This window comes from Artemia sp. Qi Xiang Cuo, chromosome 4, assembly GCF_049724085.1.
Source record: "Artemia sp. Qi Xiang Cuo chromosome 4, ASM4972408v1, whole genome shotgun sequence".
Lineage (NCBI taxonomy): Eukaryota > Metazoa > Arthropoda > Branchiopoda > Anostraca > Artemiidae > Artemia > Artemia sp. Qi Xiang Cuo.
Window position 1 is genome coordinate 30,061,569 of NC_142797.1, and position 27,855 is coordinate 30,089,423.

General features: G+C 35.8%; 1 protein-coding gene across 1 annotated transcript; it reads right to left on the reverse strand.

The window, feature by feature from the left end:
• Positions 1–618: 618 nt before the first annotated feature.
• Positions 619–27,530, reverse strand: mbf1 (multiprotein bridging factor 1). Its single transcript, XM_089088217.1, has 5 exons — positions 27,374–27,530; positions 17,081–17,132; positions 15,432–15,592; positions 13,006–13,099; positions 619–1,699 (listed from the first exon to the last, which is right to left on the reverse strand). The coding sequence occupies exons 1-5, from the start codon at positions 27,443–27,445 to the stop codon at positions 1,638–1,640; spliced, it is 441 nt and encodes a 146-aa protein (XP_088944343.1). The 5' UTR covers positions 27,446–27,530; the 3' UTR covers positions 619–1,637.
• Positions 27,531–27,855: the final 325 nt, after the last annotated feature.

Consider the following 27,855-nt stretch of genomic DNA (forward strand, 5'->3'; position numbering starts at 1 on the left):
AATATAAACAGTAATACAAGTTTCTGTTTTTTCAATGAAAGATTTTGGGACACAAAGCACTTCTTGGCTCCGTCTTCGTGTGAACACAATAATGATTTATTTTCTTATGAATGGCTGGGGCACATGCACCAGTCCAATTTTTCTGATCGCAAAGCAATTCAATCCAGTACTTCCTTCTCTAAGCACTTCCCTCTGTGATGTTAGCACTGGTGTGTCCCATTTAAGACTGAGTTGCCTTACAGTGTATCTGACTAGCTTTAACTCCCCCAGACTGAGCTTCCTTTCGAGCCACATAGTAGAAGAAACAATTTTTATGCTCTACAACTAGCAGTGAAGCCTCTAGGGCGACAGGCATAATAAAAAACAAAGAACTGAGCGTATACTTTTTTGTCATGACATGAGAAAAAATATCCTCCCTCCCCTTCAACACAAAATCGCCTTGCCACCTCCCCTATATACCCCAAAAAAACTGCTCCTGTAAGTTTCAACCTGATCTCCTAGCTATGAGACAATACAAAGTAGAGTTACCAACAAATTATTTATTTATTAATTAGAAAAGACATTAACCCTCCCTTTTAACCAAACTCTTTATGCATCTCCATGCGTAAAATAGTCAAATACCCCGAGAGTGAAAGTCTGATGCTGTACCATGAGAACAAGCCAACCGGGTTATTTGGTTTTACACCTCTGATGTCTTAATTAATACAAATAAACAAGTTTTCTTTAGAGCTACAGACACATCAATTATATAAAGGAAGATGTCTCGATTAGCGAATAAGTAACCCCAGCACGCTGAAACGCACTGTCTTGTTTATATAATTTGCGGCATTTTTAAGAAAAACGGTACTTGTTCCGTAACATAGGCCTGCAAAAGATACGAATTTACTGATGAAACCTGGTTCTAAAGCCCAAACTTCTGTTGCAACTTATACTTATTTACAATTATTGCAACTTATATACTTATTTCTTTTTTTAGCCACTTTTTTAAAATCTCTAATAAATTTGCCACAATTGCGTAATTTTAAAAGATGAGCCCCTTCTGAGTTATGCGTGCTTTAAAACTGAGGTTGCGGTCAAATGACTGCTGACCGTAACGAGTTTCTGTCTCGGAAAGTCTTCTGTCCCGGAAAACTAGAGATTAGCACGAGATTCTTGTCATACCGATATCAGAACTCCCCTGCAAAAAAAAGCATAGGAAGAAGCACAGAACACTGCAAGCTAACATCTCACTACTAAAAAACCAAAGTGTACAACATCTTAACTTTTTATGAAACAGCAAATTTTACGAATTTAATAGGAATCGTTTGCTTTCTGAAAATTTTAAAATACGGTAACAGCAAATTTGATTTATGCCATAATAGTGTCTGGTACAACACAAATTGGAAAATTAAACAAAAATTCTATACTTGACTAAAGAATTTATTCAAGACATATGTTCGTAAATCCGTACTGAATAAAGTATTACAAAACACACAATTTAAAAAAAAAACAAAAAAAAACTGCCAGACAAGAGCAGAAATAAGCGATCTTGACCTTTTGTAACTTTTTAACAAAAACCAAATGTCTCATAAAATAGGACAATTTGTAACAATACTGCTCTTCGCTGGCTATCCAAAGACTGCCCCCTCCTTCAAAACTCACTTCTTCTTAGGAGGAGGCACCAAGGGTTGGCCTTTATCCTTCCCTCGCAATTTCATCCCTGAAAAAGAAAAATCCTTTACCGATCTGCCGCAGGGAAAACGTAGTCCATAGAGTTCGACAGACGCAGCGTTTACTTGAAATGACTGAAGAACAAACGCGAGAAAACATCAAATGTACTCATTATAAGGGGAAAAAAACAGATCTGATCCCCCACAAAATGACCTGGAATTGGCACAAGACGACAGTGGAACCATTTGCAGGTTATTTTGAATGAGTCACCCCAAGACCAAAGTAACCAATAGGCATTTAGAGGTTACAGTCTTGGGCCACTTAATATTGGTTGCCTATTTACGAGAACCGTGCAAAACGTTTAATGTTTTGAATTACTATAAAATTCACCTGGTTTAGAAACAAAACTTGCTTCGAGGTTATTTTCCCTCTGAATTTTGCTATTTCTTGACAAGGCAACAAATGTAACTTGTACCGAAAAAATAAGATACTTAGATCACTGTGCTCGTTAGTTTCATATCTATCTATTCACCGAGACAGAATTATTATATTGCTTAGAATTTTAATTACAGAATGATCTAAGCTTACTTAAGAAATAGAAACTTTTCTATTTTTAAATGCTTTTCATGCCTTTTCAACCTAAAAAGAAATACAAAAGAGAGGATTAGGAGAGAATCCTTTTCGCCAAGAAGCGATTCGAATTAAAGAACAATCATTTGAAGAAAAAAAAAAATTTGATCAGTAACTTTGAAGTAGTTTTTGAAGAAAAACAGCTCAAAATTAAAATGAATGCAAAGAAAAGTAAATGTCCAATAGTAGATGGATAGAGCTGAATATCAGCTACCGAATGGTTGCAAAACTGCCGTCTTATGTTAGAACAATAAGACTACAAAAGTAAAAAACTAATGCATTAAACTACCTTAAAGCGTAGGACTGAAGAAAAACTGCATACCAAAAACTTGTACAGTGAACATAAGCCTAAGTAAAAGTAAGGAAACCTAGGAACTTAAAAAATCCGACAAAAAAGCAGCCTGTTATTTGTAACTAATCACTTAATCATACCTTAATTTGCACTTCAGATAAATTCAAGATCCATCTTGATCTGTTACATGCTCCATACTTGATGATGTGAATGATTAAAAATCAAATGCATTCCACTGGTACTTCCAGGGAACACCATTCCATTCAACATCCAATGACTTCTTGAACACTTCATTATTGGGTGCTGAGACTGTTTTATATGACAGACTATTACAGGGGTTTACCACACGGCAGGAGAAACACTGTTGTCGGTGTCGTTTTGACAGACGGTTTGAACAGCTTCTTTGAATGTCCTCTACTATCAGTGCCAATATTTTGGAAAATTGGCAAATGAATTGGGAGCGGGGGGGGGGGTCTTGTGAAGTAAGCTTATATGTCATAAGCATATCAGCTCTTCATCGTCGGTAAGCCAGTGTAGATAATTCAAGCTCTTTTAAACATTCATCCCCTGTGTCTTTGTGATGATATCCAAATTTAAAAATCAAGCACTGTTCTCGCAGGAGGCTTGTGCAACCTCACCAAAACACGGGGAGACCAACTGGATATAGTTTTCTTTAAGTCTGCTAGGACAGAGTTTGCATGAGACACAGTCTTTTTGCAGTTTGAATGGAATTTACACTGGTTGTCAACAATGATTCCAAGATCCCTGTCTCCATCCACACTTTGCATTGCAGCTCTTGAACGTTATTTACAGCTGGATTGGCCACAGTATACCTGAAACCTGGGTAGGACTTGGCAAAATGGATAACACTACATTTCTCAATATTGAAGCTCATGTGCCATGTTGTTGCCCAGTTTTGAACATAGTCAAGATCAGGTGCGCAAAAAGTTCCAAAGCTGCCAGTAGCAGAATTCCAAAAGCTGCCAACACTTCAGCAGCACAACTTGTGTTTAGACAGCTTTTCTTTGAGCAAAAAGTATTTTTATACGTGAAGTTTGCAGAAAAGTGTGAATTTTTGCCACTGTGAATTCAGTGGCAAGCCGTATACTAGCCATAAATAGCTTACTCCATAATTTTATATGTACCATTTTATCAAAAGTACCGTATCATATTTACTCTAATACTGCAAGTGAAGTATAGTATTCAAAGTCTGAAGTATACTGTATATAGCTTACTGCTGTTACTTTATGGATGGGGTTGTATACTCAACTGCTACTGGTATTATAAAAATAATGCATACCCACAACTGCATGCTTGATACTCATTGACCACTATACTATAACTATAAAAAGCATCATCTGATTTTCTGGGAGACAAATATTAATTGGCAGCCCGGCAGTAACATGCATTATGAAGCTGTGATATTAGTTTCGTCCTAATCTAATCCCCAAAATAAATAGAGAATTGCTACTACATTGTAGTATGGCTGTTTTAGGCTACTAATCTTCCACGTTCCAGCTTTCCTATTACGGGGTGGTATAGGGCTGGTATAGCTACCAGCCCTTTTAAGGTTCTTTCAACTGACGAATAAACAGTTTTGAGAGAATCTGGCTATTTGTGCAAGATTTTGACAAATATTCACTTTCAGTTGGAGAGAAGTGGAGTAAGTAAAAACTTGTCCACAAGGACAAGGGATAACAACGACGAAAAAGTAAGTTTTTACATTGGAACAATGAAATTCACTGAGCTTTTAGTTTGAACAAGTTTTAAAAAGCAGTAGCGTGAGAAGAGATACATACATTTCCTGGGAATAGATATTTCAGAAGAAATACATCAAATGGTAAAAGAAAAAATATCAAAAACGAAAACATCTCTTTTTTGTTTTGTAGTTTCTTTTTTAGAGTTTTGGTTCCTGTTCGGTCGAGTTACTTACAGTTCATTACCACGAACTGTTTTGCCAATCTTCAAACACAGACATCAGGTAGCAGAGTAAGAAATAAAGACCAACCGTTAGTAAAAAAAAAAGTCTGAAATTAATACAAAAGTTTACAAGGAAACATACATAATATACGATTTTTTATGAATCATGTTTTGGGGTCGCTTTCGTTTAAATCAACTATTCCATAAATTTGAACGTAATCTACAGCTTAATTTTGTCTTATTAAGAGGGACAGAGGGGAGAGGCTGCAATTTTTACGGTAAGAAGATTATGCTTAGGAAAAGTCCTGAGTGACAAATCCAATTCTACCACATTTTTTTTTTATTTTGTTGTTTTTATCTCAGGATTAGCCTTCATGCAGGGTTAATAATTGTTCAAGCATTAGAAGCTGAGTAGGTAGGCCTAGATATTAGAAAAAGTTTCCAATTTCCTAATTTGAGCATAATATCTATTCTGTAAAATTTCATTTATTCACTTAACAACTCTCCTAGACCGTAAAAAGATCCTAGACCGTAGTTGAACCCCTCAATCAAGCATGGATGGCCGCCAAAAATTTTGCAGAGGAGAGGGCATCAGAATCACAATTGTGAGGGGAGGAGGAGGAGGGGAATACATTTGAAGATAGAAGGTTATATGAAAAATAAAATTCTCAAGGAAAAAAGGAAAGTGCTTAATTTTTACATAATTAAATGGGGAAAATTCCTGGTAAAAAGATCAATTCCTTTAATCGGTGCTTATGTATTATACCACCAACACTCAAGAAGTGAAGTTAGGTTAATCCTAATAAAAAAATACAAAAACATGATGAAAATATAATACTTTAGAAACAAATTTGAGCTATATATTTACACATTAGAGGGGGGCGGGGGGTAACCTGACATGAACTAACATACCCTCCCCCCCCCCCTAATGTGCGGACCTATACCCCAAGTTATATAATTCCAATGTATTCCGTCACCTGCCACTTGTTTTCCACTGAGCGTAAGCTAATTGTTTCTTAATACAGAGAGATAGAACCGGTTTCTCCTCTAGCTTCACACAGCGTAAACTTGAGTGTTGGTTGTATAGTACATAAGTACCCTTCAATCTATCATGCATTCAATTATGATGTATTTAAGATTAATATATTATGCTCAAAACCTAGAGTAAAAGAAGATAAGACTCACACTAAATAGCAGAAAATAAGAGAAAAAGGTATCATCTTAAAGGGCCTATTTAATTTCTGAGTAAAACGAGGGTTATGTTTTGAAAGAGTATAAACAAAGGTCTCGAGTGGTACGTTCGTCTGATTTATAGCTCGATACATGAAAATATCTCCAAATTTATCACGAAATCCCCTCCCCCTCTCTGCATAGGTACCATGCTTTCCCTTTACGCTTTAGAATAATTTTTCAATCTAACTCTCTTATATTTTTCAGACCTTTGAAAATTAAATAGAATGGCAAAAGAAAACAAAATTTTAACTCACGGTCCAGCTAAAATAACCCTCTTTGCATCGATGCTCAGAATTGCACTGAACGTACGTGTGTTCAAATGAAGTGCTTTACCACGAGTGACTAGAGAATCGTCAGTTAAATGATATGGTCCTGTAAACAACATGATTGAACTAACATAGGAAGAAAGGCAATGGTACAATAATCTATCTCTGGTTTTTTATGGGAAGTAAGTAATTGAGATAAAAACTTTGAAAAGAATTGAAAAAATTATGTCAAGTTCATTGTTACTAGAGGTGGATTGTCACTAGTGATAAATCACTAGGGGTGGCAACCCTGAACGAAAGAGGATTTTTGGGGAAACGCTTTTTTTTGAGAAGACAGATTTTTGGGGAAATCTGTCGGGGTGGTAGAAGCGCTGGTATTTTCAGACAAAATCAGCCAACACATTTTACTAGGCCATGAAAACTGTCAAGTTGCACTGCTACTATGCTACCCCACTTTTTGCACGGCGGAGCACAACTTCTGTTTTGACAGCTTTTCTTTGAGTAAAAATAATTTTAATAGGTAAAAATAGTATTTTCAAACAAAATATGCCAACAAATTTGAAAACTGTTAAGTAACATTCCTACCCCACTTCTTGCACGGCGGGTCAAAATCTGCTTGTAGTGACTCATGATTGACTGCACCAAACAATTTTGAGTCGTCAGCATAGAGTTGGACATTTTTGTAGTTAATTGACAAATCTCATTTATATAGATATTGAATAGGGTAGGTCCTAAGATACTACCCTGCGGGACACCACTGGTGACTCCATATCTCTCAGAGAGGATTGATTCTCCTTATTTAATAAATAGCCTCACTCTCTGTGCACTGAGAATAATTTTTAAAAAAGGTAAGGTACCGTACTCACTCCTTCTAAAAAAGCAAAGCTGGAAATGCTTGAGCAGAGGAGAGGAATGTTGTGCCTCCGTTTTGCAAAAAATGCAATAATAAACCCTCGCACGGAAAACATTTTCCCCAAAAGACACTCCCCAACCAGACACCGCCTGCCACGTGCTGTTTCTGAACCCGTTCCTATCTTGTCCCCTATACGTTGCTTGACCTCCAGGTATGAAAAAACCTTTGTATCCTTCATTACGGATAAAATAAACTGCTAATTTTCCTTTTTTTGTGGTACTGGTGACACCCAAGTTTTATGTTTCGTTCGATTTTTTTTTTGTTTCCTCCCCCTTTTTATATGCTATCTTTTAAACCTTTTTAACACTAATTTTATTTCACTCTTTTTTAGTTTTACCTTTTTCAGTTTCTGACATTTTGCCGCTTAATGGTTTTTGACTAATGAATGGTTTTGCCATTTTGATATTGTCGTTTTTGGCATTGGCTTGCCAGTTTTTTTAGTTGTTGTGCTTTTTTTTATGATATTTCTTATTTTTTGGTTTTGTGACTTCGAAATGCGAATTCGGTCCTTCGGGGCTTGTGATAGACGTTTTTTGAAATAAATATCTCATCTTATCTTATCCATCTGTAAGAAAAGCTGAGATCCAGCCCACAAGGTCTCCATTAATTCCACATGACATGAGTTTTTGTTCAAGTGTATATGTGGAACTTTGTCGAATACTTTTGGAAGGTCAGGCAGCAAGACATCCACAGGTAAGCCATGATCAATCAGGCCTGTTATGACATCACTTGTATCCAGCAGATTTGTTTCTAGAGACCTTGTTGGCTGAAAACCATGTTGGATGGGTGATCTTCCTGACTGAGCATAGAAACAGCATAAAAACAGGACACACAAACAGGCAACATTACAGAACCCTTTAGTGCACTTCTACATTTTTGAAAGACGCCCTCTGACTTACCCATTACATACTTCATACCAGCTTCATCACAGGGACCTATGCAACCTCGGACTGTTCGGACTACTAGTGCCGTGGTAATAGAAGTTTCAATCTAACCTTCGTGTTGATTCGTTTTTTGAAGTTTTTTCGTTTTTTGAAGTTCTGCCATTAAGTTTGCAATGCTTCACCACAGTCATTTACCACTCTTTCAAGGATTTTAGCAATAGCAGAAGTTATGATTATGGGACGGTAGTTTTCTGCACTGGTTTTCTTTCCCTTTTTGAACAAAGGGGTGACAAATATTGTTTTAAAATCAGTTGGCACTTCCTTGGCACTCAGGTAGGCTTCGAAATATTTGGGGAGTGGCTTGGCAATGTCATCAGCAACTTCTTTAGAAGACGTGGATGTAACCTATCTGACCCAACTGATTTGTTGACATCTACCAATTTAAGTCGTCTGAGGATCATCAATCGGAACTATCAATCTCAATGGGTTCCATTTGATGGTGGATTTGCGTAGGGTGAACATTGGGTAGGTCTGTATCTGATGTGCTACTAAAAACAATCAGAAACTGGCGGTTCAGTTCATCTGCAATTTCTTTGACATCTGTTAGTTCAACTCCTGAAGCAGTTAGTTTAGATATTGATCGCCTACCAGGACTTTTACATGACACATATTGCCAAAATTTCTTTGGATTATGCTTGCATTCTATAGCTTGCTGTTTTGAACTTCTTGTACTGGTCTCGACTCTCAGTTGCTTTGTATTTTTTCCAAGATCTCTTTTTTTATTGAGCTGCTTCTTAATTTCCTTTGTCATGTATAGGTCCTATATTTCACATAAATGCTTCATGGTATCCTTGCATGCATAAGAGTTTCCGAAATATTCTTTGCCTAAGAGGTCTCACAAGGTCCTTATGGCAATTAAAGAGCAAAAATTTATTTTTCATGAAAGGAGGTTAGTTCTGTAGAGTTTACATTTGGATTTGTGTTAAACTGAAACACAGTACATTGAGGAAGCAGATATTCAAAGAAAAAAAATGGCTTTGTCAATTCAATTTGAAACGCACCAATTAGGATAGGGAGTATTTTAACGAAAACAATGTGGTTGTATGGAATGCAGTCTATGAGGATGAAGATCAAGCCAAACGTATGTTTACCGAGATATGTACGGATGGACTAAATTTACCAGTGATACCCCATTTTTCAGTTGTTGCAATAAAAAAGGATAAGAAATATTTTAAGGTTAATGTAAAAAACCGTGGAAACAATATTGAAATCCTTAAAAATGGGAAGAAGCTTAAAGGAAGAAATATAGCAAAGAAGGGAAACATTTATGTGAGTGATGATGCCCTTTTTTCTGTGAGAGAGGCAAGAGAAAAACTTTATTAAAAAAAAAGTGTCTTAAAACGATGGGTATCATTTCATGGGTGTCAAACAGAGTTCCACCACATCTTCAGTTTGGACGTCCGGGTGGTATAAAAGTGAAGTTGACGTGTGATGACTGGATTGAGGAACTGGCATATAATCCTCCTCCCTCCACAGCTTCCAGAGGTGCTAAAAATGAGTGTTTTATTGAATGTGTTTAGTTTACTTATTGGTTAATTATCTTTTCTTTTTCGCTTGGTTTAATCAAATAGATATGGAAAAGTTGATAGTGATGAATTTGAAATGTTTGGGTCAATGATAATTTTTATTTTTGAGTAAACAATTTAAAATGTTTGTTAATGTGAAATTATTTTGAGTGGGTGGTAGCGGGCTGATGTCTTTTTGAATGGTTTTGCTTTGTGCCATGAAGCTTGCAATAATGTGCTTTTTTAAATTGTATGTCCGCTTTGCCGGAATTATTTTGTTATTTTTTTTGTATTTATCTAGGTCTAGATATATGTTTAGTAGATAATGATTTTTTTTTGCTACCGCCACCCTCTACCGTCACATACATTAACTTTTATTGATGATGGTTAGAGATATTATTTTTCCTCCTGGGAACAACAATGTCCTGCATCTTGAAAGTCGAAGGGTTGATTTTTCTATCAAGTTTAGTGAAAAGATAAATAGAAATCTAGATATTAATACTACTGAGATTTTTACAAATGAACCATCAAGGTATATTTTTAAAGAAGGGGCACTACCCTTGTATTGTGATAGGGGCCATTTTGGCCTTAACATTTTTCATTTGAATTGTAAGGGATTGAATTCTGCGCATAATTTTTTATCGGAATTAACAAATACTAATGTCTTTCAGGTGATCACTTTAACTGAAACGTGGTTAAATGATAATAACTCGCAATTACTACATATCCCTGGTTATAATTTATACGTAAGGAATCGCGAGTATTACCAACATGGAGGCCTAGCAGCTCACATTCAGGCTGATTATAAGGTTTCAATAAGAGAAGATCTTACAATATATAGAGGGAAAGTTTGCGAGTGTTTTGTTTTACATATAACTAGAGAGAATTTGAATTTTTGTATTGTTGTAGTATATAGACATCCACAGAGCCTGCTCCAAGACTTTATGGACTTTATAGCCTGCTCCATAACTAGAGAGAATTTGAATTTTTGTATTGTTGTAGTATATAGACCTCCACATAGCCTGCTCCCAAGACTTTATGGACCTATTTGAAGAACAATTAATGAAACTTCCAATTAACTCTATGCCATGTTTTATTTTGGGGGATTTTAATATTGACCTTATAGATCAGTCATCTGCTAGCACTGGATTTATTAATAGAAGTTTATCTAATGGGTTTCATCCTTGTATAAATATCCCTACAAGAATTACGGGAACATCAGCTAAGCTTCTGGATAACATCCTTTCTAATGTACCCTTGAGTCTTCCCAGGGTCCTTATCAACGATGTATCTGACCACTATAGAGTTTCAGCTAGCTTTAGAACTGTCACGAAGCTGGTTAAAGGCAAACAATCAAGGATTCCAGTGATCAGTAAAAATGCGATGGTAAAACTTAAAAATGATATAGAAAAGAAGGATTGGTACGATGTTCTAGGCGATGATCAGGACGCTAATTCAAAGTTTGTTTTATTTTATGAAAAGTTGCAGAGTTTGATAAGTCAAGTAGTCATATTGAAACCGTTTAATAGAAAGCACACAAGTAAAAAACCTTGGATTAGTCCTGTGATTTTGAAGCAAATAAATGTAAGAGATAAATTGTTTAGAGCTCAAATAATTAACCCGACACAAGAAAATAAGCAATTATATAAAATTTATCGAAATAGGTTGAATACAATTTTAAGAAATGAAAAAAAGAAATATTTTGAGAAAAAGTTTAAGGAGGTCGAAGGATGCCCTAAGAAAACCTGGTGACTAATAAAAGAAGTAATTGGATTAAAAATAAATAGTGTACCTGATGAGTTAGTTAGTTTAATGGGAAAGAATTTGAATTCTGAAAAGGACATATGCAATGAATTTCAGAGTTATTTTTCGAATATTGGTCTGATTTTAGCTATGTCAGTTGTACCTGATAGGGGTGAGCCAACGTCCAAGTTATTACTGAGGGACCCCATTGATGTATCTCTTCACCTTAGACTTCTAACAGTTGATGAAATTAAAAAAAATATTTATGGGTTGGGTTGTAATTCATCTGGTAGCAATCATATTACTCTAAAAACACTTAAATGTATTTTTCCTGTTATAGCTGAAGTTTTATGTGGGTTAATTAATGAGTGTTTTCGTCAAGGAAAATTCCCAGACTGTTTTAGACGATTTCTAGGGGGTTTTATTTTGAGGTTAAGTAATGTAGTCCTGAAATTGTACATAATACAACTAAAGAAATAACAACATTGTGTTCAGTTTTATGTTTCGGAGCAAGCTAACAAAGTTTTATTTTGACATAATTCATCACCATTCTCCTCAGATCGTTAATGAATTGGGTAATATTTTACAATAAAAAAGAGCACAAAAATGGTGATTTCAAGACTTAATTGGAATTTTGGCACCGAAGTTGCTCATTTATATTGACGCAAAGATTAAGTTTGAATAGGATGACTTATACGACACTTTGATGTAACAACACCGAGTTTATTATTACCTGTTACATCATGAAAAGGTGGCAAAAGGTAAGACCAGATTTGTTAGCCAGCATTAAGAAAAGAGCAGAGTTTACTAAGGAATCTCCCAAATAATATTTTGTAAAATGATACCCAGAATAAGTTATCAATGAAGTGAAAATAGAAGAATTTAATAAACAAGGGAAATATGTGACAATAAAATAAAACTACATTTCCTTTTGATCTAAACAAAAAAACAGGTTAGATTTAAGAGCATAAGTAGAAACTGACAATTATCAAATATACATAATAATAAGAATAAAGAGGATTCGATACCTTATCATCATTTTGCAAGCCTCAGTGTCGGCTGACCGTCTCAAAAACAAGGGGCCCATTAGCAAAGGGACTAGCAACCATTGAGAAATATTAAAAATCTGTGGTTTGACTATAAATTGGATTAAAAGGACAATGAAATTTTACACCCCCATGTCGGCAAGGTTTTCAATCAAATCGGGCAACACCCCAATTTTACACCCCCGTGTCGGCAAGGTTTTCAATCAAATCGGGCAACACCCCAAGCTACCGAATTGCTAAAATGGTATTTCCTTTGAATCATTTTTTAGCGTTTTCATATCAGGTATGCTAGAACATTTTTAGAGACTGTTCTTTTCTGAACTTTAAATAGGAAAATCGGCTCTGTTTAATCAAAAAAAAATCATGCTTTCTAATGATGTAAGTTTCGTTAGAACTAAGTATCTCTATCTCCGACTCAGAACAGGAGGAGTTAAATGATTTTTTCTAAGATTTCCAAGAAAGTAGGTGTAAGCTTTTAGTTTTCGGTCGTTTATTCCGATCTCCTACCAAGCTCTATAATTTATGGCGAGACCCCTCCATCAATTACAAATAGCTTGGCCATACACACTAAAAGTTTAAAATGGACGAAATAGTGTGATCCTTTACGGTATCGAATCCCCCCAAGTAAGATAAAAAGATGGCTCTTCGAATTACCGCTCGCAAAAAGAGATCATGCATTAAAACTAAGAGAAAAAAACCTCACATAAACAAATCTACCAGCAGTGCTGCAAAACTATATTAAGAAGAGAAATATATTTCTCGATTGATTTGAGCTTACAATTTTGTTTTTTTGGTGAAAATTCAAGTTTAATTTGGCAGATACAACAACCTCCTATCATAAGCATTTGAAGCATATTACTTACCAATCGCTCTTTCTATTTTGGCCAAAATTTGCTGATTTGGGATAGCTTTTCCATTTTCATACTCGTTTACTATCTGTGGCTTCTCACAGATTTTCTGTGGGAAAAAAAAATAAATAAAAAAATAGAAATGGGACTTCGCCACACAGGGCCAGTGAAAAAAAAAACTACATTCTGTGAATATTACACATACAAAAAGTTGCCTATATTGCCTATAAAGGTCTATATTAGCTATATCGTCAATTATGAACCGCCACTGGCAGAATGAGACAAAGAGAAAGATTTAGAATTTAAAGGAGCTAAAAATATATATATAACAAAAGTAAAATTAAAATATAGAAAAAAAACTATAACATCAAAGACTAAAATAAAAAAGGTTTTTCATTTTTTTAAATAAAAGGCAAAGTTTTGCTTTTCAGGAAAATATTTACTAATTCTTCAACATTTATTTTTGTTCCCTTCGAAGTAATTCCCCTGGGATATTGTGTCACTGTATCACTTGTGTCAGCACTTTTCGAATCTTTGATGCACTTCTGGTGTGCACTTTTCGTTTTGTCTTGAACTCTTCCTGGGACGCAGCCTTTATCTCCTCGGTCTTTTTTTTATCTTTTCTAACTTCCAGATGCTATAATAACAAAGCAGTTTTCTCATTTGGTTCCACATTTAACAGTTTTTCCAAAACCAATAGTTTTTCATGAAAAATACTGAATTATTGATTGCCCTCAGAATGGTCTGAGACCAGTACTTTCTAGAATCTTACAACACTCAGGCTCGCTAGGCAGGGGTTGTCAATTCAATTGCAGCTTATATGATACTTTTCTTATATATTTTTGCGTCGGGTCTTTCATTTTGATTAAAAGTCAGTTTATTCCCTTATTGTTTTTGCTTTGTCTGTGCAAAACGAGCTAGTCTCTCTGCCAGATATGTGTATATTTAGTGTGTTATGCATATTTGATAGAAAAATAAATGAGCCTAAAAAAAGAAAAGAAAAAACCATAATGCATGTTCATGAATTAAAAAAAGGGTTAACTCAGATTGTGAGAAAAAAGAACACAGTAACTTGTATGTTAGTTTCTCTGTCGCAAATATAAATCCTTATCTTAGACCTTAGCTCCTCCTGTACCTCCAGAGGCACACAGGGCGTCCATCAACAGCCCCCCATCATCCCGCAAATGAGCTATGGCGTAGATGTCCTTCCACTCTGGGATTAAGGATGCATGAAGGGCTCTTCTGTCCTGCGAAGCGTGTTTCGGGGCCTTCCTCGTCGACGCGTGTTGTCTGGTTGCCACTGGAGAAGCATATTCGGTAGTCTCGATCCTGTCATACGGATAACATGTCCAAGATAGCGCCATCTTCGTTGCTTGACTACATCAGCGACATCAGGCTGGTTTGTGTAGTGGCGAATTTCCAAGTTTGTTATCCTATCCTTCCAGTTAGTGTTCGAGATGCGTCGAAGACAGTTGTTTTCATATGCATTGATTCGTTGTTCCATCTCAGCGGTTACATTTGAAAAAAACACCACTTACATCAAGATCGAAAGGATGTTGCTTCTGAAAAGGCGAAGTTTTAGCTGGAGTGAGTACTTCGCTGATCTCCAGACTGGTCGAAGTCGCTGAAATGCCAATCTTGCCAGGGCTATTCGTGTTCTCAGCTCTTTTTCGGAATCGCCACTAAACAAGACGGTGCTACCAAGATATCAGAAGTCAGTGAATTGCTCTATGCTTTCAGTCCCTAACTGGATATTCATTGGTGAGTTAGTGGTTGACATCGCTTTGGTTTTGGGGGCGTTGATATGTAACCCAAACTGCTCGGCTCTTTTGGCTAACTTGCATAAAAAGTCTTGAAGTTTGCTTTTGTCTTAAGACTAAAGTAGTATTAAAATAACGCAAATATAAATAGTATTAAAAAAGGAACTACTTTGCTACTGTGGTGGCAAGTATACAGTTTTTTAGCCAAACAGAGAGCAAGGTCATTATTGTACTACCGTTTTCCAGTTTTCATTAAATTTGCTTCTTCTCTAGCCTTAAAATTAAGGAGCTTGGTGATAGAATCAGCTAAGATCTCGAACAGGCTATCAAAGTGGAATTCTGTTGTGTGCTGTTGCAGCAGTCAGAAAATTGAACAATAATAGTTTTCAAAATTTGGTAAAAAAAAAAAACAAGTGGCGTTCCCCCAGACAGTAGTGACTTTGACAGCATTTAGACAACTTTATATTTAACTATGTCTTAAGCGAGAAAACAAAGGAAATAGAAAATATAGATGCCTGCAAAATTCCACTAGCCTATTTATTTACTTTCCATATAACTTTTGTTTTAGTAGTAGAAAAAAGAGCAACTTTGAGCTTTACGCAAGACTAGTGTTTAGTAGTTTGGTGACAAAAGAAAAAAGAAGAGTAACAGGAAGAAAATGAATCAAAGAGTGCAACTTACTGTAGCAAGATCCTTTTGTGTCATTCCCAATTTGTTTCGTCCTTGTTGAATCAATTTGCCAACATCTTGGGGTAATTTTTCATGTTTCAACTCCTCAGTTTCACGATCCAGCTTTGCAGTGTTCAAAGTGGTGACAGGGTGCTTATTGGTTGCAGCGCCATCTTTAAGAAAGCAATAAATCAAATACGCTCACATTTTCTTTACATTAAAAAAATATTTACATTTACGCACGTGCCCAGCTGGGTTATAAAGCTTTCTGTTAGTCGCTTGGGCCGTTTCATAAAGCTGACAAAGTTGGATAGGATTTTATGATTTCTTCTGAAATTTAGTTTTGAATAGCCTAGCATTTTATATTTTATGTTCAAGCATTCTACATTTAGATTTGAACAACCAAGGATGGATTTGTTGTACTGTGTCTTATTTTGTGTTATATTTTTAGATTTAAACAGCTGAGCATTTATTTGTTGTGTTGTGCCTCCCACCAGGTGTTTTGATGTATTTATATGTTAAAAGTGTGAAGAAAAGGAAAAATGATTGGATAAGAAGAAAGAAGAGTGCCACTAAAAGTTTTACAGTGTCTGTAAAACCTAGACAAGTTTTCTTCCTTGGCTCTCCACTAAGTTATTGGTGGGTTGTGAGATTTTGACTTGATATACGTAATGGGTGCAAAGGGCTGATAGCCCAAAAGCACTAACAATAACAATAACAACATTAAAAAAAAGGGAAAACAACCTAATAAATATATTGAAGTGTAGTGGACTAGAATCCCAAAGACTTGAGATATCATTAGCTTTTGGTGGGTGATAAGATATAGGACATACTCCTGCCAGCTTTTTTCCAAAGGGAATTTAAACTTAGAAAACTTTTAATTGTTGGTTTTTTGTTAAAAAGGACAGTAATCTTCATTGCCTCTGATTATAGAAGCACTCTTAACCCACTTTTGTTCTACTGGAAAAACAAAAGGAAACTATTTCTTTACTAGATAATTTCTTAGGCCAAATTGACCAGAGATGGAGAAGAAAATATCAATAGAAGTGCAAAGGATTAGGCCAGCATGGGAAATAAAAACGGGCAAATATTTTGAATTGATGTTCATAGTATATCTTCAGTCCCAAATTCAAGTAAACAAAAGACTTTTTTTGTGAATTGTTTGTGACAATTTGTAAATATCATGACAATATGTAAATATTTACTTTTACCATGTGGGTTTTTTGATTTTATTTACTTTCATTAGACAATAAAGCTAGACCATCAACATAGGTTAAACATATGCACCACTTGCTTTTTGTATAGGGAATAATTCAGGTAAAGGACAATTTATGTTTATGGTAAGTTTCAGCCTCACTTTACTTTCATATTTTTTTTTTTTTTTAAATTTCCTAAAAGAATAGAAGTTGACAAGCGCTTGTATTAACAATGTAATGATCTACTTTCACAAATAATTTGTGGGTTTACACAAGTAGTCTTTCCAGCTAGCCTCCATTATGCTAATAGCAATCAATTGAGAAAACAGCTCATCATATTACTTGCATTTATTTATGTTAGCTGCAGAGAAGAGCTTGTTTGTAACAATTTTATTTGTTCTACTGCACACCTGTAAAAAAAGAAGATGAGGTAAAAAATAAAGCAAAAAAAATCTTTTCACTTACATTTTACTTGAGTGTCAATTGCTGCTCCAGTCCTTCGTGCAGCATTCACAACCTATAACAGATTATTGAAACAATCCTATGATAGAAGATAATATAATAACAATGGTCTTAACAACAGAACAATGTTTTAGCATAATTTTAACATGGCTGCAAGTTTTATTTGCTTAATGTACCTCCTTGGTATGCAATATGGTTAATAAGCTTCTTTTCTATATCTTGAAAACCAGAGTATGCTAACAACCTGTCTAGACCCAGCATCAACACTTTAAATTACTCATTTTAAGCAAAAAAAAACCTTAACTGAACAAAAATACAAAAATAACAAGTTTTTGTATTTTGCATAATCACATGCAAGACCACCAAAACTGCAATGCCCCCCCCCCCGCCCCCTTATGCCCAAAACTGACTGCATTGGCCTTAAGCATGGAAGTTGATCCAGACATACATGTATATGCTGCTTTTAAGCACAGATGACAGACATAGTGCAAAAGGGGCTTCTTGACTGGTAAAATTCAAAACCCTAAACACAGAGTTCTAGACTCTACAAGTTGATACAGTATTGAGTATTGATTCAGAGTTCAAAGTGAACGCACCTCTCATAAATTGGATATTTTATTAACATTATCAAACCAGTAAGCTTTTTCATTGAATTACAATCCCAGTGAAGTTAGTTAGATTTCGCAATATTTCAAAGGATTATAGTTCCTGACCTATATATGAAACCTTTGCTTAATCTTTTAAACTAGTTTCTGGACATTTACATAAGTTTATATGGCTTATGATTTACGAACACAATTAATCGAAGCAATTTGGTTTCATAAGTGGAATAAGGGATTACAATTTATGGACTATATTACTGTAAGTGAAAATGATTGATCCTGGAATTTGGGCAAAAGATAAACTTTTTTATAATCCAGTGTTGAATTTCATACAGAAAAATCTCAAACAAGGGATTTCCCACAATTCGATTAAAGATCCTGCTTTGGATTTTTTTTCAGCTACTGATGTGTTAGATGCAAGAAAGCTTTTCCTCCAGAAAGCGTTTCCGAGGGAAGTTCCACCCAGGCGAGTTGGTAACAACGCCCAACAAAATAGTATTGCCAATATTATTGCAGCGTTTGAAAGATGCGACTCTGAAGATATGGATGTGCCGGACTTCATGATAAGGAACGCAAGTGAAATCCCGATAATTCCTGCATTGGCATATTCCATGCTTAGTAGTAAGGTAAACGCCTGTTTTAATGAATTACGCGCTTTGTCAGAAAAGCTTCAAACCCAGCCGCCTTTCCCCTCCGCCGCTCACCCTTTAGTTGAAGATAAACCTACATATGCAGTAATTGTGAAGAATGTTCCTACCAATTTAAGTGATCCTGGTTTTTGAAAAGATAAATTGAATACGCTTGAAGGTCATGAAGGGATTTAAGTCTAAAACCTGATAATCAGAATAAAAAGTGGATCGTAGTTACTCAAGATAGGCAGTCAGCCGTATCCCTTGCCACCTCAGCCTCTAAGGGCCTACCTAATGTTCAAACCAAGGTCCTTGATAAAAAAGCACTTGGTATTGTTCGGGGTATCCCTGAAAATGTATCAGAATCATCTCTAAAGGAAAGCATACTGGGATTAGTACGTGCTATAAAAATAGGACATTCAAAATGTTTTTGTTTGGAATTTCTGGATCAGTTAGCACTGAAAAATGCAATTAACCATGGTCTCCGACTTGGATATGAGCTTTTTCGTGTTGAAATCTACCAAGAATTACCAGGTCAATTGTTTCTGGTGCCAAGGGGTAGATCACACTATTGCTAGATGCCCACGTTCTCCTGATTTACCAAAATGTTCCCGCTGTGCTGGGGCTCATGAAAACACCCTTGCTCAGTTGCTCCTAAGTGTGCCAATTGCAGAGGAAATCATGTTTCTTTTAGTTTAAAATGCTCGGTACTGAGAAATGCGCTTGGCAAGACAACATGATGACTTCTCCTACAGCCTGAAGTTTTGTTTCTCTGAACATTAATGGTACTAAAGATAAGGATCTGCAAATTGACGAGCTGCTAAATTTTGATGTTGTATTCCTACAGGAGCATCTACTTTCCAAAGTTAATACAAACAGTTTAAGGCCGTCTGCTACACATGATATTTATTTGAGAAGCAAAAAAGACCTGCGGTTGCCCTTCTGGCGGCACTGCTATCTTCATTTGGTCAGGATATCAGCCTATGCAAATTTATTCTGATGCTAATATTCTAGCAATCCAGTGTAATAACATGGCTTTTGTAAATGTGTATCTCCCATGCAATCATCAAAACACTCAGTCATTTACTGCTTTTGCTAAAGCTTGCCATAAACTGAAATCTCTTTTCATAAAATTTGCAGATAAAAATGTTGATTGGATCTTAGCTGGGGATATGAATACTGACATATTGACCTCATCTGATCAATCTGAACTCCTGCTAGATTCTCTGCCAAGTGTCTATCATGTTGCTGCTAAGAACCTGGCTTATACTTACATTCATAATCAAGGCTCCATTAAATCCAACCTTGGCCATATTATTGTGTCTAAGTCTGGTCTAATTAAATCCGAGGTGTTTGTTGATGAAGATAAAATCAATGATGACCATCTCCCTATTTTGTGCCTAATTGAGCCTCCTGATGTTCAAGCCCACTTTAAGGGTCCTCATTCAAAATGGTATCAAAATCCCGATTGGAATTGGATAAACGCTGAGATGTAAATTACTACTTTATGCACTCTACTCTCAACTATTAAAGTTCTGTTTCACTTGCTCCAGACTTCGATAAAGTGCCCTGATTCTAAGGAAGACCTAAATTTGTATTATTACCAGATAGTGGCATGTCTGAAGTTGGCCACAAAAGTTGCAGTTCCAATTGAGCACGTGCGTTCTGGGTCTCGCAAGCCCCTGTGGAATATACATCCAGAAGTGAAAAAAGTAAAGAACTGCACAAAGTTTTGGTTGCAATTGTGGAGCGCTTGCGATCAACCTTCCTCTGGTGCTGTGTTTACAGTCAAGCAAAAAACAAAGAAAAAAATACAAATCTTGCTTACGTAATGCAAGGCTCAATGCATGGGATGCTCCAAATAGTAAAATGACTTGGAATAGAGTTATCAATAGCAGTAAGTGTTCTCCCCCACCTCAGTCAGAATTGAACCTTATGAATTTTGTGCACCATTATATTGACATATTTTCCGTATTTAATCAATGTGTTCAGAAACATTTTTATAATCTACTTAGTTTGGTCCTGCCAGTGTCTGTTTGTCAATATAGAGTCCCTGCGATAAGTATGAGCGATTTACATTTGGCACTGAAGAAAGTAAAAAGATCAGATTCTCCTGATTGTGATGGCCTATGCTTTAGGAATTTTGCCTATGATTGCCCATTATTGTTGAACCACCTGCAGTTATTATTCCAGATTTGTATAGCTCAATCTCTGGTTCCTGATAGTTTTCTTGCTGTAGTGTCACGCCTATACTTAAACGCGGTAAAGATCCAGATTCATGCTCGAATTATAGACTGATTACTGTATCTTGCTTTATGAGTAAGATTTTTGAGTATGTCCTTTTGCCCGAAATAACTTCTAAGTGTGATTTTTCGTCTTTTCAACTAGGATTTAGAAGAGGGGTTGGTTGCCCCCCAGGCGCATCATGTGCTCAGCAAGTTGTTAAAGGAAGCTTTTGCCCAGAAGCGTTCATTGTATTGCTGCACAGTAGACATTTCCGGGGCTTTTGATAATGTTGTTCACACCCAGGCCTTGCATTCCCTTGCTTGTTCTGGAGTCAATTATTCAGTTATTTCTACATTGCGATATTGGTATGATAATTCTTATGTGCGTATTAAGTGGCTGTCAAATACTCCTGATTTGGTAGCTGTTAGGAAAGGCATTAGACAGGGAGGAGTTTTATCTCCTTATATATTTAAATGTGTCCTCACTACTTGTTTAAAACATCTATCTCCTACTGTGTTTTTTGTGATATTGGTGTAAGTTATATTGCATACGCTGACAATGTCCTTTTAGTTAGTTTTTCTCATTGAGGGCTGGCTCAGAACTTCTGCAAGCTGTCTTCTCTACTTAGTGATATTGACCTATCTGTTAATATGGGAAAGTGTGAGTTTATGTGTTTTAATAGTAGCATTTCTGTATCTCCATTAAACCTCAGTTTGATTTCATTACCTTGTTTGGATAAAGTCAAGTGGCTTGGTATATTGTTTTGCCCATCCATTTACAAAACTTGCTCTGAGTTGGTTACTAATGCATTAAAAAATATTTGTGTGTCATATGGTAAGATATCTCCAAATAGAGGGCATTATAATTGTAAGGGCCTAGCCCGGCTTTAGAATAGTTTTTGCTCTCCAGGTGTAAATTTTCTATCTGGATTCCACCACTAACTGAGGAAAAAAGATTTACAGAGACTTAGAAGTGGTTACTTTAGATATTGTAAATGTCTGATGTATTTACCCGGCCATTTTAAAAATAGAAATATTGTATCCCGTTATGGTGTCATTGATGCTTGCGCGCAACTGGCCAGGGTGTCTTCTAATATGATTATGAATACTAGTAATGTTGTTTCTGTCACTGACCCCTTAGTTTTTTTTTTCATCGTGATATCGGTTAATTTGTATTTTTTTTGTTGTTGTTTGATTTCGTAATGATGTTGTTATTTTTTCTTTTATATTTTCTGTTACTCTGCAGTGTCATTTATAATGTTCATATGTGGGTCATAAATAAATTATTATTATTATTATTATACTTGGCTGTAAGACCCAAATTTTAAACGTGAATGGGAAAAGCCTGGATATTGATTGGGCAGACATGTGTCTAGATGTGTAAGCCTAACTAGATACACAGCAAAACATCAGTTAACTAAATTTCTATTGTTTCAAAAAGGAGATAAAGGCTCATCCTCTCCCTCAAAAAGGATCAGATTATGAAGAAAAATCACACCTTCACATTTTCAATGCCCAAGAGCCCTAACATAATTTTCACACCCCTAACTACAAAAATGTGAAAATGTTATGTCTTTTTATGTCAGGGGTGCATGTTTTTGATTCACCATGTTTTTTTATATCAAATCAGTGGCTTTAGAATTTTAAGAGAAGTTTCAATAGAACAGAAATTGTTCATTTTAGTGCATTTTAAAATTTAATCAAAGTGTTGTTATAAAACAGTTAAAACTTCACTGCAACCAGTTGAGGTTGAGAGAAGCAGGAGTCCCCCTTATATCTTGGATTAAACCAAATTTAAATTCAACAGACAAGTATTTTTTAATGATAGTAAAGAGAAACATTAAAACTGAAGTTTGTCAGCATAACTGCCTAATCTCTTCACTAGAGTTTGATCCCTTCCCCCAAAGCTTTAATTACTAACTCCTATTTTTTGCACTTTAAAATGCTTTAAGTTAAACCCTAGTCAAATTTTCACATCAAGAGTAAGGGATTGAGGGGGGGTAGACCTCATATACAGAAAAATTTGTTTGGTTGTAATGTCACTCTTGACTTACATTTGAAAAACCTTGTATAATTTTTTGGACCATGTCAGTGCTCCCTCTGTATAAATAAAAAACTCCATGCCTATGAATGGGGGAACAAAAGACATGTAAATATTTAAGCACTCTGAGTTCAGACATTTAGAGTTAATTAGGTTAACACTGGTCATGCTAACTTGGCAGAAGATATCACAAACATGGGTACCCCACTTTAAATTCAACTTGGTTGTAGAACCCAGTATAGCTTGGTGGAGCTAACTGAGAAACTGGAGAGAAATGGTGAACTAAAATGGAGGTGGTAAAAAAAAATATAATGTCATTATTTGTGACTGTAAGGGATTAACTTTCAGATTTTAAATCAGCCCTCTTTACGAAAGTCAAAAAGAAAATATACACATGAAATATTACCTTTGTTTAACCATTTAATTCAAGTAGTACATTTGTATTTACCATTTAATACACCTTTTATTGTGTTCAATTTCCGAGAATTATGTATTTTCAAATTCTAATGATTTCTATGAAAAAGTTTAAATAAAAGAAAACTTAGTATCAATTCTAAATTTTCCCAATCTGAACTGAAGGGTCAGTTTCTGAAAGGTTCAACAATTTCTGCAGGCCAGGATTCTTGTTTACTTCCCATATGAGAAGGCCACTTCAGATACTCGAATCTAATTTCTTTGGAATGTTTTAGTTCAAGGTAAATATAAAGTTTTTATCAAAACTTCCAATAAATTGTCTGAAACATAGTGAATATCTGCCTCATTCTATGATTTTATTAACAATTAAACAAAAAACATAACTGTGACACAAATTGCTAAAATTGCTGACAAAATCCTAAATCACCCCAAGAACAGATTTAAGATGTTTTAAGGTCAGGAGATCCAAAATTAGGCAACATCACTCTTTTTCACTCAAAGGGAATTGCATACGTCCACAATCATTAGGGGCACAAAATTCCACCAAATGAATTTTGAAAAAAACCTCTTGTAACATACAGTTTTGTGATATAATCAATGACATTTGAAAGATGGTAGATCAGGTTTGAAGTTATATTCAAGTCATTGAGCTGTGTCTTAGATTTCTGACTGTCTTATAGGAAGAGAACAGTAGGTGTGTGATGGGACTGCAAAATTCTGATTAGGTTAAGTTCTGAATAAAGTTATGTGGGGATGGTTGTTTTTGGTCCATTATTGTTTAGTCAGTTTACTAATGATTTACTTGTAGTCTGATTTTCAAAGATCAAGATATTTGAAGATATTGGTGAGATGTATCTTCCTACTGACAACTAGCAACATCAAGGGTTTGCAGTCACCTTGGTTCATTTTCCATTTGATACAAAAATAATTATGTTGCAAAAAATACCATAGAATGTAGCTGTATTGACTAGATGCAGAAAGATCAACCAGGTTATTCCTATTGCATTGGTGAATGGATGCACACTCCTCCAACCCCTAGATGGGGAATCATCCAAGCATTTTCTAGGCAAGAGAGTCTAGAAGAAATGTGCATTTTGGCCCAGCATTAGAATTTGTCAATTCTTCAAGGAGGGATCCTTCTGACCAATTTAATGGTGAAAATACCTCCTTGCCTATGCCTAGTTTCTGGACATGATTTTTTTTTTATTTTATATTTTACTGCTTTGGGTTAATCTTTTATTAACCACTTTTATGTTTGATAGATTTCCCATTTGATTAATTTTAAAAATTGTCTTGCTGTCTTGATTGTTTCTGTTTGATTTTCATTTGCTTTGACATATGAAGCAAATTTGGCCCTATGAGAGCTTCTGACAGTCTTTTGAAATTAATAAAAGAAAAAACTTTCCAAAAAAGTTTTTCAAGGAAAAGTAAAGGCCATATTAAATTTAAGATCAGCAGATACAAATACCTGTTAAAATTCAAACTCAAAACAATCAGAAATTACCATTAAAGAACAAATGAAACCCAAAACAAACAGAAATTAAATAAACAATCATAGCAAAAAAACATACAACAAGTACTAATATAAATGAATCTTAAAACAATTAATGCTTATATTTAATATGCAAATAAAGCTTAAAACAAAAAAGATCAAAAGGACAAAAATATGACTGCCATAGCTACATTTTTAAATTCCTTTTAGACACATCTACTGCTCCACAAATAAACTAGAAACAAATAAGGTTTATTATTTCCTGTTACACATAGCAAGACATTAAAGTTTGTGTCAAAGCCTTGCATGTATTCAAGATGCAAGCCAGCTGGGATTGACTTTGCATTGTGATTTCATCCTAAGCACAACATTGAGCCCTAGCTGGCAGGACTCAAAATTTAGTTAGTTGTGACCTCAAGAACCTAGTTGGATTGTTTGTGACACTATTTGCCTGAAGGAAAATGGTGCAAAAGTATATGAGCACTAAAGATAGAAGAGGAATTTATTTTAGACAACCATCAAAGAAATTGTCATGATTGCCTAAGGACTTGCATGGCTTATTTATAGAGTAAAACAGACAACAGATAATTTTTTCAGTTGATTAAAAGGCATTAAGTGGTATGTTTACTTTATTTGTAGGTCAATAATACAAACTGAAAAAAAAATACCCATTACTGATGCAAATGTATGTTAATTTTGGATTCAGGATGCATTTCTGACTAAAGAGGTAAGTTTATTTCTTAGGAGAAGGTGCCCAATGGATATTCTTAAAAAATTACATTCTATAGAATGTAAAAATAATATCTAACTACACTTAGTATCAAGATAAAATATCATGCTAGATAGGCTAGATAATAACATTATTAAGACTCTTACACCTCTACCTAGGCTACCTAGCTGAATATTTGACTGTCTATGCAATATACAGAATATCTACCCAGTTGGATAATAACATAGCTTAGTGTTTTGGATATATATCCAAATAGGCAGATAAGAAGATTCTCTAAGCAGTTTTGGGTTAATATCCAACTAACCAGATAAATTGTTTCCCTTAGGCACAGCAAAAATATCTAACTATGTGGATAATCATGTGGACCTATGTGGACCTATCAGCCTTACATGTGTGGCATGCAAGGTCATGGAGAGAATCATAAACAAGCGTATCATTAACCATCTTGAGGCCAACTCACTTATCAGCAGTAGTCAGCATGGTTTTTGCTCAAAGAGATCGGTGGACACAAACCTTCTTGAGTCATATAGTCTTGTAACTGACCTACTAGAGAGAGGATTACCTGTGGATATAATATTGTTAGACTTAGCCAAAGCATTTGACAAGGTTTGTCACCAATACCTCATTCACAGGCTACTTACTCTATCTGTTAGTCCACAAGTGGTCAGTTGGACAGAGGACTTTCTGAGGGACAGAACACAGCAAGTGAAAGTGATAACTGGACCAAATAGCCATGTCCTTTCTGACGAAATCAAAGTCACTAGTGGGGTTCCCCAGGGCAGCGTCCTGGGCCCCACCCTGTTTAACATCTACATAAATGAGCTAACCCTCATCACCAGCAACAAAACCACCCTATATGCGGATGATTCAAAACTCATAGGTCCTGCCAACATCTCTTCTTCCATCCAATCCCTCCAAACTGATCTCAACCACATGTGCTCTTGGGTCAAAAGATGGCTGCTGGAATTCAACGCAGAAAAATGCAAGGTCATACACTTCGGACACAAAAACCCCAAACATTAGTACCTCATGACCCAAAATTCTGGAAGTAACCACACAATTGAGCCTGTCCAGGAGAAGAGTGACCTTGGTATAATCGTTGACTCTCAGATGAAATTCAGCTCCCACTCACAGAAAATCTCAGCCAATGCTAGTAGAGCTCTAGGCATCATCAAACACAGCATCACCAGTAGGAGTAAACACGTAATTACCAAACTCTATAAGGGATTAGTAAGACCTAGACTGGAGGTGGGGATGATACTGGCCACCCCTCGATTCAAAAAGGACAAGGCAGTTCTTGAGCAAATCCAACGAAGGGCCACTAAGATGATTGTCGGCATGGAAAACAAGACATACAGTGAACAGCTGAAGGAACTCAACCTCCCCTCCTTAGTATATAGACGGAAACGGGGAGACATGATCCAGGCGCACAAACTCCTCTCAACCAATCGAGAAAATGAGATCCTGGAGATCGACACCTCCCACAAAACACGAGGACACCTTAGACGAATCCGCAAACATCACGCTGCAACTGGAGCAAGATGCAATTTCTTCTCGAATCGGATTGAGAACCTCTGGAATAACCTCAAGGAGGACACGGTGGCTGCTGAATCAACAGATGCTTTCAAACGCCATCTGGATGCTGAGTGGAAAGATACACCATGGAAGTTTGACTGGGAAGCACCAGAATCTTCCACCAGAACTTAACCAACAACAACAGTCATCATAAGGAGTGATTCAACAGGATCGAAAGTCCTTATTTCACTCCAAGCTGTGATTTAAGGTAATAATGCTGAGTCTTAGATCTTCTGACATATAGGCCTATTTAACTAGGCAGGAAGTTACTTAGCTACCTAGTTGGATTAATATCAGAAGGGCTAGGACAAAGTATTATCCACCAAGTTAGATGTTCATGCTATGTCTAAGAGAAAATTGTCTGACTAGTTGGAGTATATAGGCTATGGTGAGTTCATTAGTATAGCCTAGCCTATGTGGAGAGAATGCAAGACGGCATTAATTGGTATATTCTTCTTATAGCTACTAAATTAAGCGAAAACACTCAAACTGACTCAGTCAAAAGGGTTAGGCTATGCCTATTAGCCTACAAAATACAAACACATGGTGTTGCTTGAAACAATATGCATAGACTAGGTAATTTTTTACCTGCTCAGACTTAGCAGTGGTTCCCTTTGGTAGTCTTTTGTGAATGACTGTAACTGAATCCCAATCACTCATACTGAGATTGATATATTCAAGACAAAACTAATTTTTCCAGAAATTTCTAATAAATATTCTATTTCTTCGTTAAGATTAACGTGGAATATTACGTCATGTCATATCAAGCAAAACAGTCAGGCTTATAGACCTTATTCGTTTTTCCGCCTGAATTGCAACGCTGTGCGAAAATCGGCCATATTGTTGGTAGGTTTGGTGTGCAAACATGGAACTTATCATGGAATTTCCTGAAATTCACAAGGCACTGGTGAGTTGATTTTGTTAATAATCTTGCTAATAGCAAGGTTGTACACCACCTGCATTCTGGATTGATTTTTCCTGAGCTTGGGTAGTAGGTTTAGCCTGTACTAGTCTATATCTTTGCCCAGACAATCATGGACTCCAACATGAAAATTACAAACATTTATTTA

Excerpts from the sequence above, each read along its gene's own strand:
- mbf1 (XM_089088217.1), bottom strand. The coding sequence starts at position 27,445 with ATGAGTGATTGGGATTCAGTTACAGTCATTCACAAAAGACTACCAAAG. Across the intron at positions 17,133-27,373 it reads CCACTGCTAAGTCTGAGCAG|GTTGTGAATGCTGCACGAAG; the intron begins GTAAAAAATTAC and ends AATCTGTTATAG. Across the intron at positions 13,100-15,431 it reads CACAAAAGGATCTTGCTACA|AAAATCTGTGAGAAGCCACA; the intron begins GTAAGTTGCACT and ends TTTTTCCCACAG.